Genomic DNA, 16,077 nt, shown 5'->3' on the forward strand with positions numbered 1-16,077 from the left:
AGGGAGGATACTTTGTGGTACGAATTTAATATCCTGCTTTTAACAAAAAGGATGCTCTGTCCTTAAATCAGCAATGATGTACTAACCATGACATGCAGTAAATGAAACACTGCCGCACTCTCAAAATTTTGTTCTTCAATGACTTTTATTGAAAGACACCCTCTCAAATCTCCTAAGACCTAATAAAAGCTGGCTTTACCTTTGTCTCTTCAGATTTGCTTGTGATTTACCATAGTGTGGTTATCTAGGTTGAAATTCCTCTGTTATTCTTGAATAAGCTTAATTTACTAGCAAATTAACTGCTATTATTTTTAAGATTGACAGTAGTATTTCTCAGTGTTTTCAGGAATAAAAAAAAATCACGTTTTTAAGATAAAAGCCTCAGAATAACCAAACACATTAGTCCAGCACATTTTTTTTTTATTAGTTTGATTCTCTCTCTTCTCAGACTCTTAGAGCCTTCTTCTAAAAGTTCTCTGAGGCTGTCATTCTTTTTTAACCTTTACTGATGTGTAGGGAGATGGAACATGGGTTTTCTAAGAGCTATTCTTCCACTAAATAGCTGAAATGGGTATTTCACCACTGTTTTTCCAATATAATTTCAAATACTGAAGCAACAGTACTGCTAGGGCCTGAAGAAAGAAGGATCATTCCCAGCAAGGAGATGAGATCACTGGGTTCAGATAACCCTTTATTTCAGGGCTCAGATTGTCTCTGCACACATGCTCCAAATGAAAATGACAATATCTGTTCTGTACCCAAAACAGCATCACTTAAGCTCCTTTGTGTTTGAGATGATGTCAGATTTGTAAAAGATATTGAGGATACCTGAGAATATAGAGTAAGAAATATATGGGTAGGGGCTAGTGGGTGGCTTGGCTGATTGGGTATCGGCCTTTGGCTCAGGTCATGATCTCAGGGTCCTGGGACCCAGTCCCTCATCAGGCTCTCTGCTTAGCAAAAAGCCTTCTCCCTCTCCCTCTGCTGGTGTTATTTCTCTCTTTCTCTCAAATACATAAATAAAATTTAAAAAAAAAAGAAATATATGGATAAAAGTGTTCCTCAATAGATGGGACACAATCACTATACAGGCAAGAGAGGATTAGTGTGGAGCCAGAAGCCGAACCTGTCACTGACCACTTCATTCAGGGTGGCCTAACATTCCTGCTCTTCTTCAATATCAGAAAACTATATGGGGTGTGAAAAAGGAAACCACAGGCCCCAAATGGAGTCACTTCTGCTAGGCCATGTCACCAAACCAGGGAGTAATTCCAAAGCTCAATGCATTTTCAAACTCCCTCAGAAATTTAGTTCCAAGCTCAGTAAGGGATTTTCTGGTCAGTACCAAAAAGGTACTCTGCCACATAGATGGGCCATCTCAATTCCCCAAAGAAATATGAGGGACTCTCCTAATAAGACTCTTTTGTCCCCACAATAAGGTGATCTTACCTGACATCATCCTTTGTTCTGTTTATGACATTTAGGTCCTATCTTTAAAAACCTTTCCCTTTCTGTAGCGCTTTGGAGCTGCCCTCTACTTGCTAGATGAGATGCTGCCCAAGTCACAAATCACTGACTAAAGCCTAAAGACCTTAACAATGTCTTAGACTTAATTTTAAACAGGGGCTTTTGTGGAACGCCTGGGTGGCTAGGCAGTTGAGCATCAGCCTTTGGCTCAGGGCATGATCCCGGAGCCCAGGATCCAGTCCTATATCCGGTTTATGTGTGGGGCCTGCTTCTCCCTCTCCTAGGTCTCTGCCTCTCTCTCTGTCTCGCATGAATAAATAAAATATTTTAAAAAAACAAAAACAGGGCAGCCCGGGTGGCTTGGCGGCTTAGTGCCGCCTTCAGCCCAGGGCCTGATCCTGGAGACCCGGGATCGAGTCCCACGTCGGGCTCCCTGCATGAAGCCAGCTTCTCCCTCTGCCTGGTGTGTCTGCCTCTCTCTCTCTCCTCTCTGTGTTTCTCATGAATAAATAAATAAAATCTTAAAAAAAAAAAAAAAAAACAGGTAATTTTGTATTCGTCCTAACCAATTCCAAAACTGACTAACATTTCGGGATACAAGCATTGATGAGCAACATCTTTCAACTATGTACATTCATTATATATCTGGAGTGCTGTACGAAATGACATGTAATTTACCAAAGTAAAAGGATTTGAGAGCACCTAAAATAATAGTGTGTTGGAAGCTGACTGAACTTCCTGGAGTCTAAAATTATGACCTTTCTCCGCCTTTATTTATCTTTAAAGTTTTTATTTACTTATTAATGAGAAACACGCGGGCGGGGGGGGGGGGGGGGGCGGGCGCAGAGACACAGGCAGAGGAAGAAGTAGGCTCCCTGCAGGGAGGCTGACCTGGGACTCCGGTTCTCCAGGATCAGGCCCTGGACTAGAAAGAGGGACTAAACCGCTGAGCCACCCAGGCCGCCCCTTTCTCCGCCCTTAACAGGAAGTGATGACAGTGCCTCTGGGTAGGAGCAGCACTTTCCAAAGGCCCCAGGATGCCACGTGACCTCTGCTCCAGTACTCCTGGGTGTAGGACCCCCTACGGGAGGCTGCCTGAGCTCTGGAAACCACACTACCGGGAAGAGCCTGGGCACGGTGCAGCGAGGAGCCAATGAGGGAACACAATGCCGGGTTTCTAGGCGGGCGCCATCCTAGGGGGCGGGGCTTCCGGCCTCATCTCCCTGTAAATATTTTTCCTCTGGTTGGGTATGTTTATCCCCCAGGGGTCGGGCTCAGAGTCGGGGTGACTAATCGTGAAGACGCAAAGGGACCCACTGTCCTCGCCAGGCACACGGAGGGCCGGGCCCACTCCGCCTCCGAGTCCAATGGCTGCGGCCGCGCCCAGGACCCCGGCGCAGGTAAACGCTCATCCCCCGGACCCTCCCCGCGCTCCCCGCACCCAGACCCCTAAGGCCCGAGCGCGGGGCGCCTGCTCCTGGCCTTGCGGTCCCGGCCCCGCCCCGGCGTTCCGGACAAGGAGGCGCCGGTGTGCGGGGTCCCCGCGGGTGAGCGCCTGCGGGCTGTATTGCTGGAGCGGGCAGCAGGGGAGGGGCGGGCAGGGGCTGACTGCGGGGTGGGGGTTCGTCAGCAGCGGGGAGCTGCACGGGTCCATTCTTTCTGTCAAAGCAGGTGCCGCGCGGCCAGTGAGCCTGCGCCCTCGCTGCCTGACGGGGCCGTCTGTCTTGGCGGTGCTGAGAGGGGGGCGACCCGCGTGTACATAGGCTTTATCTGGCCGCAGAGAAGGGCACGCCCCGCGGGGGTAAGCGAGGAGGAGGGACTCGCAGCAGTCGGTGGATTGTTGATGGACTCCGTGGCCAGTGGACGTGGGTGAACCGGTTGACTGGTCTATGTCTTGAGAAGGGCCGAGGCCGATTGTGGGTGTTGCAGGTGAGAAAAGGAAGGGAGGAGTCAGGGCAAACCCCAGGGCCTTCGTTACGCGAACCTTAAAAAGTGCCAGTTCCCCGCAAAAATGGATTGATGTGGGAGCGAAAGAGAACTGCGGTTTCCAATAAAGCAGCTGAGTCAAAATAGCGGGCCAGTGTGGAGAACAAGAGAGAGGTAGTCTATTTTAAGGGGAAAGGGGGGAAGTTGGGGAGGCTGTTGTAAACTACAAGTCCACAGGAGTAAGTTGGGAGTTGCGGCTTCTCATTGGCTGAGATCTTGGGTGCGGTGATCAGGAAAGCCTGTCTTTTTGGGGTCTGAGGTAGTGAAGTCGGGTCCCATATAAGGTCAATCCCATCGCTTTCTGTTGGGCCTGCAGTTGATCACATTGGTAGTGCCTGAGAGCTCCCCGAAGTGCAACCTCCCGACTCCAGTTTAGTGAGGTTTTCCGTTATGAATAGCAGCGGAAGGGATTGAAGCTCCCGTGAACCTGATGGAAGTTGGCAGTATGTTGATTATCCCTTGGGGTGTCCTAACTTGTCTTGACATGGTTAAACATCTTAGATGTCTTAGGGAAGTGTGAGTGATGGTGTGGAGTGGGCAGCTGGACAGGACATTTTGGGAAACTGGGGGGAAAGTTGCAGATTGGAGGCTTCCCAAAGTGATGGCTGTTGTGCGGAGCAGGGGGAGAATTGGGTCCCATTTAGGAAGGGCATGCAGGGACGCCTGGGTGGCTCAGGGGTTTAGCGCCTGTCTTCGGCCCAGGGTGTGATCCTGGAGTCCCGGGATGGAGTCCCACATCAGGCTCCCTGCGTGGAGTCTGCTTCTCCCTCTGCCTATGCCTCTGCCTCTGTCTCTGTCTCTGTGTCTCTCATGAATAAGTAAAGAAAATCTTTTTTTAAAAAAAGGAAGGGAATGCAGAGAATATTGGCAGTGCTATTAGTAGGTCACCGGGTCCTACTAAACTGTGCTGAAGAGTGGTTCTGTTGTTCAGCGTGAGTTTGTATAGTTGCTGGGCATTGCGAACACAGGTGAAGGTAGAGAGAATGATCTGGCAGTCAGATGGGCAAGCCTTCCACGGGATGATGGATGGAACAAGAGATAGCAGAGGACAACTGGGAGTTTTGTTTTTTTTGTTTTTGTGTTTGTCTGTCTGATTTAAGGCGGCCCCATGCCCTTGTGGAGCCCAAAATGAGACTTGACCTCTGGACTCTGAGATCAAGAGTCAAATGCTGAACCTACGAGTGTTTGGGAAACAGGGGCTACTATCTTACCAGTTTTGTAGGGCTTCACCAGAATTTTGGGATCAGCTTTTACCATATTTGGGGTCTTTCAAAGTCTTGCTGCTGGATAAGGTCTGGGCAGATGTGATCATTGCTGCTTCACTGTGCCTGGCAGGGAGACCTTTAGTGCTGGGGTCTTCACAACGGTTCAGTGGACAGTGCTGGGTTCTGATGGTTGAGGGACAGCATGGGCAGCACAGAAGTAGAAGAGGGTCTGTGAGTATCCTAAGTTGACATGTGCTTGTGAGTGCCTGTCATTGAAGGGAGGATTACAGGCAGGTTGAGGAGGGCTTCTCAGCAGCATCTGAGGCTTTCCCTCAGTTGGGATCCATGAGAGTCCTGGGGTGGTAGTGGAGCCATCAAACATCCTTTGGATGACCTGTGACGAGTACAAGAGTGAGTGGTGGGAGAATCGTGTGGTGTGGGGGCAGGAAGGCGTGGGCGTTCATCTGTGGGGTCTGAAGACAGGAGAGAGGTACAGTCTACAGAATCATGTGCACATGGATAGGAAGTGTGAGCCAAGGACCTCAGGGTCCTGATATTGAGGACTCTCTGGTAAAGCAGGGCCCATACCTGGCTGTCTCAGGGCATAATCTTGGAGAGCCTGCATTGGGAATATCGTGACAGGAGGATGGGACCTTGCAGGCCACGCCCAGAGCTTAGATTGCACCTACGTGTCCCGTGTCTGTTACTACTGAGGACTGAACAGTGATTGACGGGAAGGCGAGAGGAGTGCAGCATTAGCGGCACCAGGACCTGGCATTTATCTTACAGTGGGGAGCTGAGGTGGCAGGGGAGACTGGGGTGCTGTGGGGGGGTGGGGGTTGGGTTGTGGGTTTTCAGAGAGAGAGAGAATTTTCATGGTTCCATCTGTCGCTCTCCTGACAGGGTGGCGTGACCTTTGAGGACATTGCCGTGTACTTCTCCTGGAAGGAGTGGAGACTTCTGGATGAGGCTCAGAGACGGCTGTACCACCATGTGATGCTGGAGAACTTTACACTTATATCCTCACTGGGTAAGGCCTTCACCGTCCTCATTCACCTGGAGTAGTAGACTCTGTATTCCACATCCCCCTCCTCTCTTTTCCAGGGGATGGTTTGTCCTTCTCATGTGTGGCCTGTGGGCACTGCTTGCTTCCCCAGCTTTCTGGGTAGTTGCTTTTGTGGCTAGCTCTGAGTTGTTGGTGTGCCCTTTCCTCTGCCCTGCAGTCCCCGTACCCTGTGTACTGAACCCTGAGGGTGACATTGGAGGTCAGTAGTCCTGCAGTGAGGCTGATGGATTGCACCTGGCTTGTCCTCTGCCCAGCTGGGTACATGTGTTCAGATCCGTGCCATTTCTGTGGCCCGGCTTTTGATGCCTTGTTTTAGGTGACATTTCCTTGTGCCTGCCTGTGCCTGAAACTGCGGGCATTGGCATGTTTACTTCTTAAGTGGACCATGGGCTACTTCTCAAGAGCGTCCTCTATGGTTCTTTCTGTAGTGTTTACATCTCTTCTTCCATCTGGTCGCCTTCCTTCAACTTTTGAGAAATGATTGACAAATAAAATTATATTATTGAAAGTATATTATATGATGATTTGGGATGCCTGGGTGGCTCAGCAGTTGGGCGTCTGCCGGGTGTGATCTCCGTTCAGGGATCATGTCCCGCACTGGGCTCCCTGTGGGGAGCCTGCTTCTCCCTCTGCCTGTGTCTCTGCCTCTCTCTGTGTCTCTTATGAATAAATAAATAAAATCTTTAAAAATAAATGAGGTGTATTATATGATGATTTATTATAGAATATGAAACTATTACCTAAATTAAGGCAATCAACACACTGATCACTTGATATAACTTTTTTTGGCAGCCCGGGTGGTTCAGTGGTTTAGTGCTGCCTTCAGCCAAAGGCGTGATTCTGGAGACCTGGGATCAAGTCCCACATCAGGCTCTCTGCATGGAGCCTGCTTCTCCCATGCCTGTGTCTCTGTCTCTGTGTGTGTGTGTGTGTCTCTCATGAATAAATAAATAAATCTTAAAAAAAATTTACCTTTTTTAGTATTGTTGAGAAAGCTTAATATCTACTCACTTACCAAATTTCAGGTGTACAATACAGTATTAACAACTGTATTCAAGGCAGCCCTGGTGGCTCAGCAGTTTAGCGCCGCCTTCAGCCTAGGGCGTGATCCTGGATACCTGGGATGAGTCCCACAGTTGGGCTCTCCGCAGGGGGCCTGCTTCTTCCTCTGCCTGTGTCTCTGTGCCTCTTTCTCTCTCTCTCTCTCTCTCATGAATAAATAAATAAAATCTTAAACAGACAAAGAAAAGAACTGTATTCAAACTGCTGTACATTCGGTCCTTAGAACTTACTCATGTTTTAATTGAAAGCGTGTATCCCTGACCACCATCTCCCCATTTCCACCAGTCCTAGCTTCTGGCATCCTGTTTTCTTTTTTTGTGAGTTTGGGTATGTTTGTTTTTTCAAGAGTATCCTTATATGTAATACTGTGCAATACTTGTCTTTTACTGTGTGGTTTATTTGACTTAGCATAGTATTTTTCAGGTTCATCCATGTTGTGGCAAGTGGAAATTTTGCTTTCTTTTTTATGACTGAATATTCCTGTGTATGTGTGTATACTAAATGTTCTTTGTCACTTTAAACACACAGGCACAGTTAATGATATTTCCACATATTGGTTATTGTGAATAATACTGCAGTGGGTATGTGTGTGGAGATACTGATTTTCTTTGGCATACATATCTAGAAATGACAATGGTGGACCATGTGGTAGTTTTTTGCTTTTTTTTTTTTTTTTTTTTTTAATTTAAACTTAGTTAACATGTAGTATAGTAATAGTTTTTGGAGTAGAATTCCATGATTTGTCACTTACATGCAATTCCCAGTGCTCATCACAAGTGCCCTCTTTAATATTCATCACTTATCTGGCCCATCCCCACCCTCTTCCCTCCATCAACTCTTAGTTTGTTCTGTATCCTTTTTCTTTTTCTTTTCTTTTTTTTTTTTTTTAAGATTTATTTATTCATGAGAGACACAGAGGGGGGGTGGGCAGAGACACAGGTAGAGGGGAGTAGCAGGCTCCCCAAAGGGAGCCCAATGCAGGACTCAATCCTGGATCCCAGGATCACGCTGTGAGCCAAAGGCAGACGCTCAACCACTCAACCACCCAGGCGTCCCTTTTTTTTTTTTCTTTCTCCTTTTTCTACTCCCCCTTCTCATTTGTTCATTTGTTTTCTTAAATTGCAGATATGAGTGAGATCATATGATATTGTCTTTCTTTGATTGACTTATTTCACTTAGCCTAATAACCTCTAGTTTCATCCATGTCATTACAAATGGCAAGATTTCATTCTTTTTGAAGGCTGAGTAATACTCCATTGTATAAATATACCACATCTTCTTTATCCATTCATTAGTCAGTGGACATATGGTTCTCTTCTTGTCGATAATGCTGCTGTACACATCGGGGTGTATATACGCCTTCTTATCTGTGTTTTTGTATCCTTTGGATAAATATAATTGTTGGTTTGTAGGGTAGTTCTGTTAACTTTTTGAGCAACCTCCATAATGTTCTCCAGAGTGGCTGTACCAGTTTGCATTTCTCATTAACAGTCCAAAAGTGTTCCCCTTTTTCCACATCCTCACCAACGCTTGTTTCCTGTGTTGTTAATTTTAACCATTCTCACAGGTGTGAGATGATATCTCATCATGGTTTTGATTTGTAGTTCCCTGATAGGAATAGTGTTAAGCATCTTTTCATACATCTGTTAGCCATCTATCTGGATGTCTTCTTTGGAAAAATGTCTATTCGTGTCTTCTGCCCATTTCTTAACTGGATTATTTGTTTTGTGATGTTGAGTTTGTTAAGTTCTTTATAGATTTTGGATAGTAAGCCTTTATCGTATATGTTGTTTGCAAATATCTTCATCCATTCTGTAGCCTGCCTTTTAGTTTTGTTGATTGTTTCCTTTGCTATGCAGAACCTTTTATCTGGATGAAGTCTCAATAGTTCATTTTTGCTTTTGCTTCCCTCATTTCTGGCAACGTGTCTGATAAGTTGCTATGGCTGCGGTCAAAGAGGTTTCTGTCTATGTTCTCTAGGATTTTGATGGTTTCTTGTTTCACATTTAGATCTTTCATCTGTTTTTTAATTTTTTTTTCATGTATGGTATAAAATAATGGTCCAGTTTCATTCTTTTCCATGTTGCTATCCAGTTTTCCCAGCACCATTTGTTGAAGAAACTGTCTTTTTTTCCCTTTGAATAATATTTCCTTTTTTGTGGAAGATTAGTTGACTATAGAGTTGAGGGTCCCTTTCTGGGCTCTCTTTTCTGTTCCATTGATCTATCTATCTGTTTTTGTGCCAGTACCATACTATGTTAATCACTACAGCTTTGTAATAAAACTTGAAATCCGGAATTGTGATGCTTCCAGTTTTTTCTTTTTTCTTTTTTTTTTTTTTAAAGATTTTATTTATTTATTTATGAGAGACACAGAGAAAAAGCAGAGACACAGGCAGAGGGAGAAGCCAACTTCCTGCAGGCACCCCAATGTGGGGCTCAATCCCAGACCTGGGATCCAGGATCATGCCCTGAGCTGAAGGCAAACGCTCACTCATCCTCTGAGCCACCCACGCACCCCTCCAGTTTTGTTTTTTCTTTTCGGAATTGCTTTGGCTATTCAGGGAATTTTGTGGTTCCATACAAATTTTTAGGATTGTTTGTTCTCGCTGTGTGACACATGCTGGTGGTATTTTGATAAGGATTGCATTAATTTTAATTTTTTAAAAGATTTTATTTTTTTTATTTATTGGAGAGAGACAGAGAGGCAGAGACACAGGCAGAGGGAGAAGCAGGCTTCATGCCAGGAGGCCGATATGGGACTCGATCCCAGGACTCCAGGATCAGGCCTTGGGCCAAAGGCAGGCGCCAAACCACTGAGCCACCCAGGGATCCCTCCTACAGTATTTTTCTTTTCTGTTTTCTTTTTTCTTTTCAGTAGGCTCCACACTCAGCATGGAGCCAAACACAGGGCTTAAACTCACGACCCTGAGATCAAGACCTGAGCTGCAATCAAAGATCAGATGCCCAACTGACTGAGTCACCCAGGGGCCCCGTCCTACAGTATTTCTATCTTCCTGGTACCATGTAGTTCCTCAGCTAGGGCTTCCAGGGAGGAGTCCTTCATGTATCAGAGTATGCTGCAGACATGACCAGGTGGGCTCATAGAGGGCCTGTTTCTGGCGAATCACAGCTGGGAAAGCCGGTGATATTAGGCCTCTGTTCATATCATACTGGGTACCTTTGTTTGTTCAACCAGAGTTTGCTGTAGTTGGCAATGGCCACACCCCATTTCTGGCTTTCTTTCTTCTCTGTTGGCAGTTTGTGGACTTCTGGGTTCTGTTTCTTTGGTGATGCCTTGACTTCCAGCGCAGGGGTAATCGGTGCTCCTCAGGCCTCCATCTCACCCCTTTCTCTCACTGCTCTTTCTGTGTAGTCCAACATTCACACTTGCCCAGTTTGCCATGAGATGTTAACAAATCCCTGAACTGACCTTGAACAGTAGCAAATTTCTTGTGATTGGATTTTCCAAAGCCTTCTACTCAGCCAAATATCTGCAGCAAAAATGGGCCTACACGAAGCTGTGGGCAGAGAACAAGTTGTAGACCCTGGCTCTCTTCCTGGTGTCATACCTTAGTTTTGTATTCTTCTAGTGAGCTCTCCATGATACTTTGATCTTAAGGGCCCAGTAACACACAGCAGTCACTCCTTCAACTGAATTCCATCTCCAGTGTCTAGAAAACCATGCCATACGTTTATGCTCAGGTAAGACTGGCATGTATGTGATTGGCTTACCCATCACTATAGTCAACACATATTTCACCAGCATTTCTTTGTGTTCAGGTTGCTGCTGTGGAGCAGAGGCTGTGGAGGCACCCATTGAACAGAGTGCTTCTGGAGGTGTGTCACAGACCAGGACGCCCAGGATAGCTCTGACTTCCCGGATGACCCACCCCTGTGAGATGTGTAGTCTTGTCTTGAGAGACATTTTCCACTTGGCTGAGGAGCAAGGAAAAGAAAACAGCCAAAAACTGTTAAGGTGTGGGGCATGTGGGAAACGATTTTATTTTAGTATACGGTTTAAACAGCAGCAGGAGCAGCACGTGGCTGAAAAACCATTCAGAAACCGTGTAGACAGGGTCTCTGTTGTGAAGAGCTGGGGACTCCACAATTCTGGAAAGTCCTTTACCTGTGGGGAAGTTCAGAAAGATTTTCTGTCTGGCTCGGGGCATCTGCAGCAAGAGGCCACTGAGAGTAGGGAGAAGCCAAACACAATCATCCAGTGCAGAGCAACTTTACAAAGCAGAAAAAGTCATTATCCTTGGGGAGAATGCAAGAATGCCTTTGGTCCCCAACATTCACATATTCAGGACCAGGGTGTTCACCTTGGAAGACAGTGCTTTATGTGCAGTGACTGTGGGAAGTCTTTTAGCACTCATACTGCTCTCCATTATCACCAGAGAGTTCACACTGGAGAGAGGCCTTATGAGTGCAGTGAGTGTGGCAAGTCCTTTACCCGAAGACATAGCCTCAATGTGCACCTAAAGGTTCACTCAGGTGAAAGGCCTTATAAGTGTAATGAATGTGGGAAATCTTTTATTTGTAGGTATGAACTCCAGTATCATCATAGAAGTCATTCTGGAGAAAAACCTTATGAGTGTAGTGAATGTGGAAAATCTTTTACCTCTAGCTCTGCCCTCAGTTATCATCAGAGATCTCACAGAGGAGAAAGACCTTATGAGTGCAATGAATGTGGGAAGTCTTTTACTTCTGGGTCTTCCCTCAGGTACCATCAGAGAGGTCACACGGGAGAAAGGCCTTATGAGTGCAGTGAATGTGGGAAATCCTTTAGACAAAAATATTCCCTCTCAATACACCAGAAAATTCATAGTAGAGGAAGCCCTTATAAATGCAACAAATGTGGGAAATCTTTTTCTTGTAGTTCCAGTTTCCATTATCATCAGAGAATTCACACAGGAGAAAGGCCTTATGAGTGCAGTGAGTGTGGAAAATCTTTTATCAGTAGCACTGCCCTCCATTATCATCAGAGAATTCACACTGGAGAAAGGCCTCATGAGTGCAGTGACTGTGGGAAATCTTTCAGCACTCATAGTGCTCTTCGATATCATCGCAGAGTTCACACTGGAGAGAGGCCTCATGAGTGCAGTGAATGTGGCAAGTCCTTTACCCGAAGAAATAGCCTCAATATGCACCTCAAAGTTCATTCAAGTGAAAGATTTTATGAGTGTAATGAATGTGGGAAATCTTTTATTTGTAGGTATGAACTCCAGTATCATAACAGAGTTCATTCTGGAGAAAAACCTTTTGAGTGCAATGAATGTGGAAAATCTTTTACCTCTAGCTCTGCCCTCACTTATCATCAGAGATCTCACAGAGGAGAAAGGCCTTATGAGTGTAGTGAATGTGGGAAATCTTTTACTTCTGGGTCTTCCCTCAGGTATCATCAGAGAGGTCACACAGGAGAAAGGCCTTATCAGTGCAGTGAATGTGGGAAATCCTTTAGGCAAAAACATTCCCTCTCAATACATCAGAGAATTCATAATGGTGGAAGCCCTTACCAATGCGACAAATGTGGGAAATCTTTTACTTTTAGTTCCAGCTTCTATTATCATCAGAGAATTCACACAGGAGAAAGGCCTTATGAGTGCAATGAGTGTGGAAAATCTTTTATCAGTAGCACTGCCCTCCATTATCATCACAGAGTTCATACTGGAGAAAGGCCTCATGAATGCAGTGAATGTGGGAAGTCCTTTATCCAAACATCTTCCCTCTCAGTACACCAGAGACTTCATAAGAGAGAAAGGCCTTACGAATGCAGTGAATGTGGTAAATCCTTTACCTATAGTTCCAGTTTCCATTATCATCAAAAAGTTCACACTGGAGAAAGGCCACATGAGTGCAGTGAATGTGGGAAGTCCTTTATCACTCGTACTGCTCTCTGTTACCATCACAGGGTTCACACTGGAGAACGGCCTTATGAGTGCAGTGAATGTGGGAAATCGTTTAGAGGAAAATCTAACCTCTCTCAACATTGGAAAGTTCACACTAGAGAAAGGCATAATTGTATAATGAATATGCAATTTCCTTATTCAGTGTAATGACACTGGTGAAACTCTGAGGAGGCATTTGCCTGATTTGAATCTTTTACAGTTGGATATTCCTTACAATTTCAGTTATGTTGGAAGTATATGTGGCTAAGTTGCATTTTCTAACTTGTCCAGAGATCCCTCTAAATTTATGTAACTGACAGTTCAGTGACTATTTCACCTCTGCCAGCTGGTAGGTCCACACAGTGCGCATCTGTCCTCACCCCAGTGTACTCCTTGTACTCAGGCTGACCTCTGTTCTTATGAATTACAGCAGATTAGCAGTAACCTAAGGTCTTAGGGGTCAGCTTTCCTTCTTCCTTGAATACCTTCAAGGCATGGACCTAAATCAGTGATGATCCAGAGAATATCATGAGTTTGGCTGGCAGTTTACAGAGAATGACTACGTTTTTCAGGGATATCTTGGTCTTATGTGATACTTGTGATGAGTTTTTCCAGGTCAGAGACCGGAGAACTATCTGCTGCACGTTGATTTGGCCGACATGGTAATCAAGGCCTTACTGTTTAAGTCCTTTTTGATTTTGAATGTTCTACTTACTGTACAGGCTAATTTATAAAGAGACGTGGGCTCATCAGTCATCAAAGGCTCAACTTTTTAGGAATCTCCAATTATCTGTGCCTGTCGAGGGAGAGGAGGAAGGCAGAAAACAGCTTGCCAGGTTTTTTTGTTTGTTTGTTTGTTTTGCTTTGTTTTTTGTTTTTTTAAGTAAACTTTGTGTCCAACTTGGGACTCAAACTCAAAACTTCATGAATCACAGGCTCAGGCAGCCTGGGTGGTTCAGCGGTTTAGTGCTTGCCTTTGGCCCAGGGCATGATCCTGAAGTCCTGGGATCGAGTCCCACGTTGGGCTCCCTGCATGGAGCCTGCTTCTCCCTCTGCCTTGTGTCTCTGCCTCTTTCTCTCTGGATCTCTCATGAATAAATAAATAAAATATTAAAAAAAAAAAAAAAAAGAATCACAGGCTCTACTGACTGAGCCAGCCAGGTGTTTCAGTAAGCAGCCTGCCAGTTTTGACTAAATTTGCATTGCTGCCCCACAGCCTCCTATGCAGGGCTTTCTGGTTTTCATTTGAGGCCTGGATACCATGTGATTTTAGGATCCTCAGTGATGACCCCAAGGAGGGGGCAGGTGTGAGACCCTCAGATGCTTCTGCAAGCAGCATGAATTTTTCCCCGTACTCAAAAGAGATCTCACAGGGGATGTCAGCACCATTGAGGTGGTATCTTCCCATGTCTACAAACAGCTCTGTGCTCTGATGTCCACAGTTCACTAGGCTAGGGTCACTGGTTCTAAGACCACAGGGGGCAGGGGGAAACTGTAACTGGTACAGAAACACTGGCTTAATAGGAAATGGAGGAGACTGCAGCCAACTGGATGCAGTGTGCCTCTTCTAAAAGTGCATCCGGACAAGTTTCTGTGACAGTGACTCTGCAGGATTAGTGTGTGCACAAATCTTAGGAGGTACAGGTGTGCCTTTCTTATGTAGCTGAAGTCATTGTCAGATAAAATAATTGAAAGCTATTGATTCCTTTACCCCCCTCATTGTTTACCACTTCAAAGCCATTACTGCACAGAGAGGAAAACAAGATATTAAAGGGGGTGGAGGGGGCGCCTGGGTGACTCAGTGGTTCAGGGTATGATCCTGGAGACCCAGGATCGAGTCCCCACATCGGGCTCCCTGCATGGAGCCTGTTTCCCCCTTTGCCTCTCAGTCTCTGTGTGTCTCATGAATAAATAAAATCTTTAAAAATAAATAAATAAAAATAAAAGGGGTGGAGGAATCTGTAGTTTTTTGATGTGGCTCTTAAGACCCAGGCACTGTTCCTGTTGGCTCTGGTGGAAATGTCCTTCACTGCTCCCGGTATTTGCAGACACCGAGGTAAGACTGACGCCTAGAGGACATGGGAACAGGTGGGACTGTCAGTATAGGGTTGCCAAACATATTTTTGAGCCAATTTTTAAAACTATAAAGGTTTAATTTACAGATGCTAATAAACTGCGTGTTTAAAAATGTACAATTTGATAAGTTTTGACAAGCATATGAATCTCTGAAAACCATCATAACCTTGATAATGACTATATATGTCATGTTATATTTACCTCCTGCCCTATTACAATCTCTCCTTACGCTACCCACCTCTTGGTAACCATTGTACTTTGTTTTGCAATGGAAGCCATCACATTTTTTATTTATGTGTTTGGAATCAAACTGTTTACTCTTTTTTTTTTCCTGATTTCCTTTGTGTTTTATAATTACTTTGACTTTCATCAATGATATTATGAGTAGCTCACTTTTCTAACATTCTTATGTTTGGGTATGCTGCTGTTACTTTATTCATCCTTTTTATGGGCTTTTAGGTTATTTCTAGATTTGCCTATTGAAAATAAAGCACTCAACAAACATTTGTGTCAGTACTTTCATACAGACATGCTGTTTTTATTTTTGTCAGTAATGTTCAATATCTGAGTCACGTGGTAGATGAATACTAACTTTTGAAGAAACTGCTATACTGTGATCAAAATGATTGTTTGCCAAAACAAAAAACAAACAAACAAACAAAAAAAAACGATTGTTTGCTTTTGCATTCACATCAACAGTGGATGGAAGTCCGTATCTTCTACATACCTGCCAACACTTGATATGACCATTCTTTAATTTCAGCTCATGTAATAAGTGTGAAGTATAATCTCAGTGTAGTTTTATTTTTTTAAAGATTTTTATTTATTTATTCATGAGAGAGAGAGGCAGAGACATAGGCAGAGGGAGAAGCAGGCTCCCTGCAGGGAGCCCCATGTAGGACTTGATCCTGGACCCCAGGATCATTCCCTGAGCTGAAGGCAGACTTTCAACTGCTTAACCACCCAGGTGTCCCCTTAGTGTAGTTTTTATTGCATTTCCTGAAGGATTCATGATTTTGAGCATCTTTTGTTTTACTTGCCAATTATAAATCTTATGTATTTCTTTTCCATTAACATCAGTTGCCTGGGATCCCTGGGTGGCGCAGCGGTTTGGCGCCTGCCTTTGGCCCAGGGCGCGATCCTGGAGACCCAGGATCGAATCCCATGTCAGGCTCCCGGTGCATGGAGCCTGCTTCTCCCTCTGCCTATGTCTCTGCCTCTCTCTCTCTCTCTGTATGACTATCATAAATAAAATAAAATAAATAAATAAAAAAAACAAAAAAACATCAGTTGCCTATTTTCTTGTATGTGAGTTACAGCAATTT

General features: G+C 44.9%; 1 protein-coding gene across 1 annotated transcript; it reads left to right on the forward strand.

Moving 5' to 3' along the window:
* Positions 1–2,474: 2,474 nt before the first annotated feature.
* LOC119870872 (zinc finger protein 256-like) lies at positions 2,475–15,256 on the forward strand. The gene is given in 4 exon segments (XM_038527463.1): positions 2,475–2,867; positions 5,562–5,688; positions 10,569–12,718; positions 12,720–15,256. Coding segments are annotated over 4 exon segments (2,406 nt in total). The 5' UTR covers positions 2,475–2,834; the 3' UTR covers positions 12,816–15,256.
* The last annotated feature ends 821 nt before the right edge of the window (positions 15,257–16,077 follow it).

The sequence above is a fragment of the Canis lupus genome, chromosome 1, assembly GCF_011100685.1.
Source record: "Canis lupus familiaris isolate Mischka breed German Shepherd chromosome 1, alternate assembly UU_Cfam_GSD_1.0, whole genome shotgun sequence".
Taxonomy (NCBI): Eukaryota; Metazoa; Chordata; class Mammalia; order Carnivora; family Canidae; genus Canis; species Canis lupus.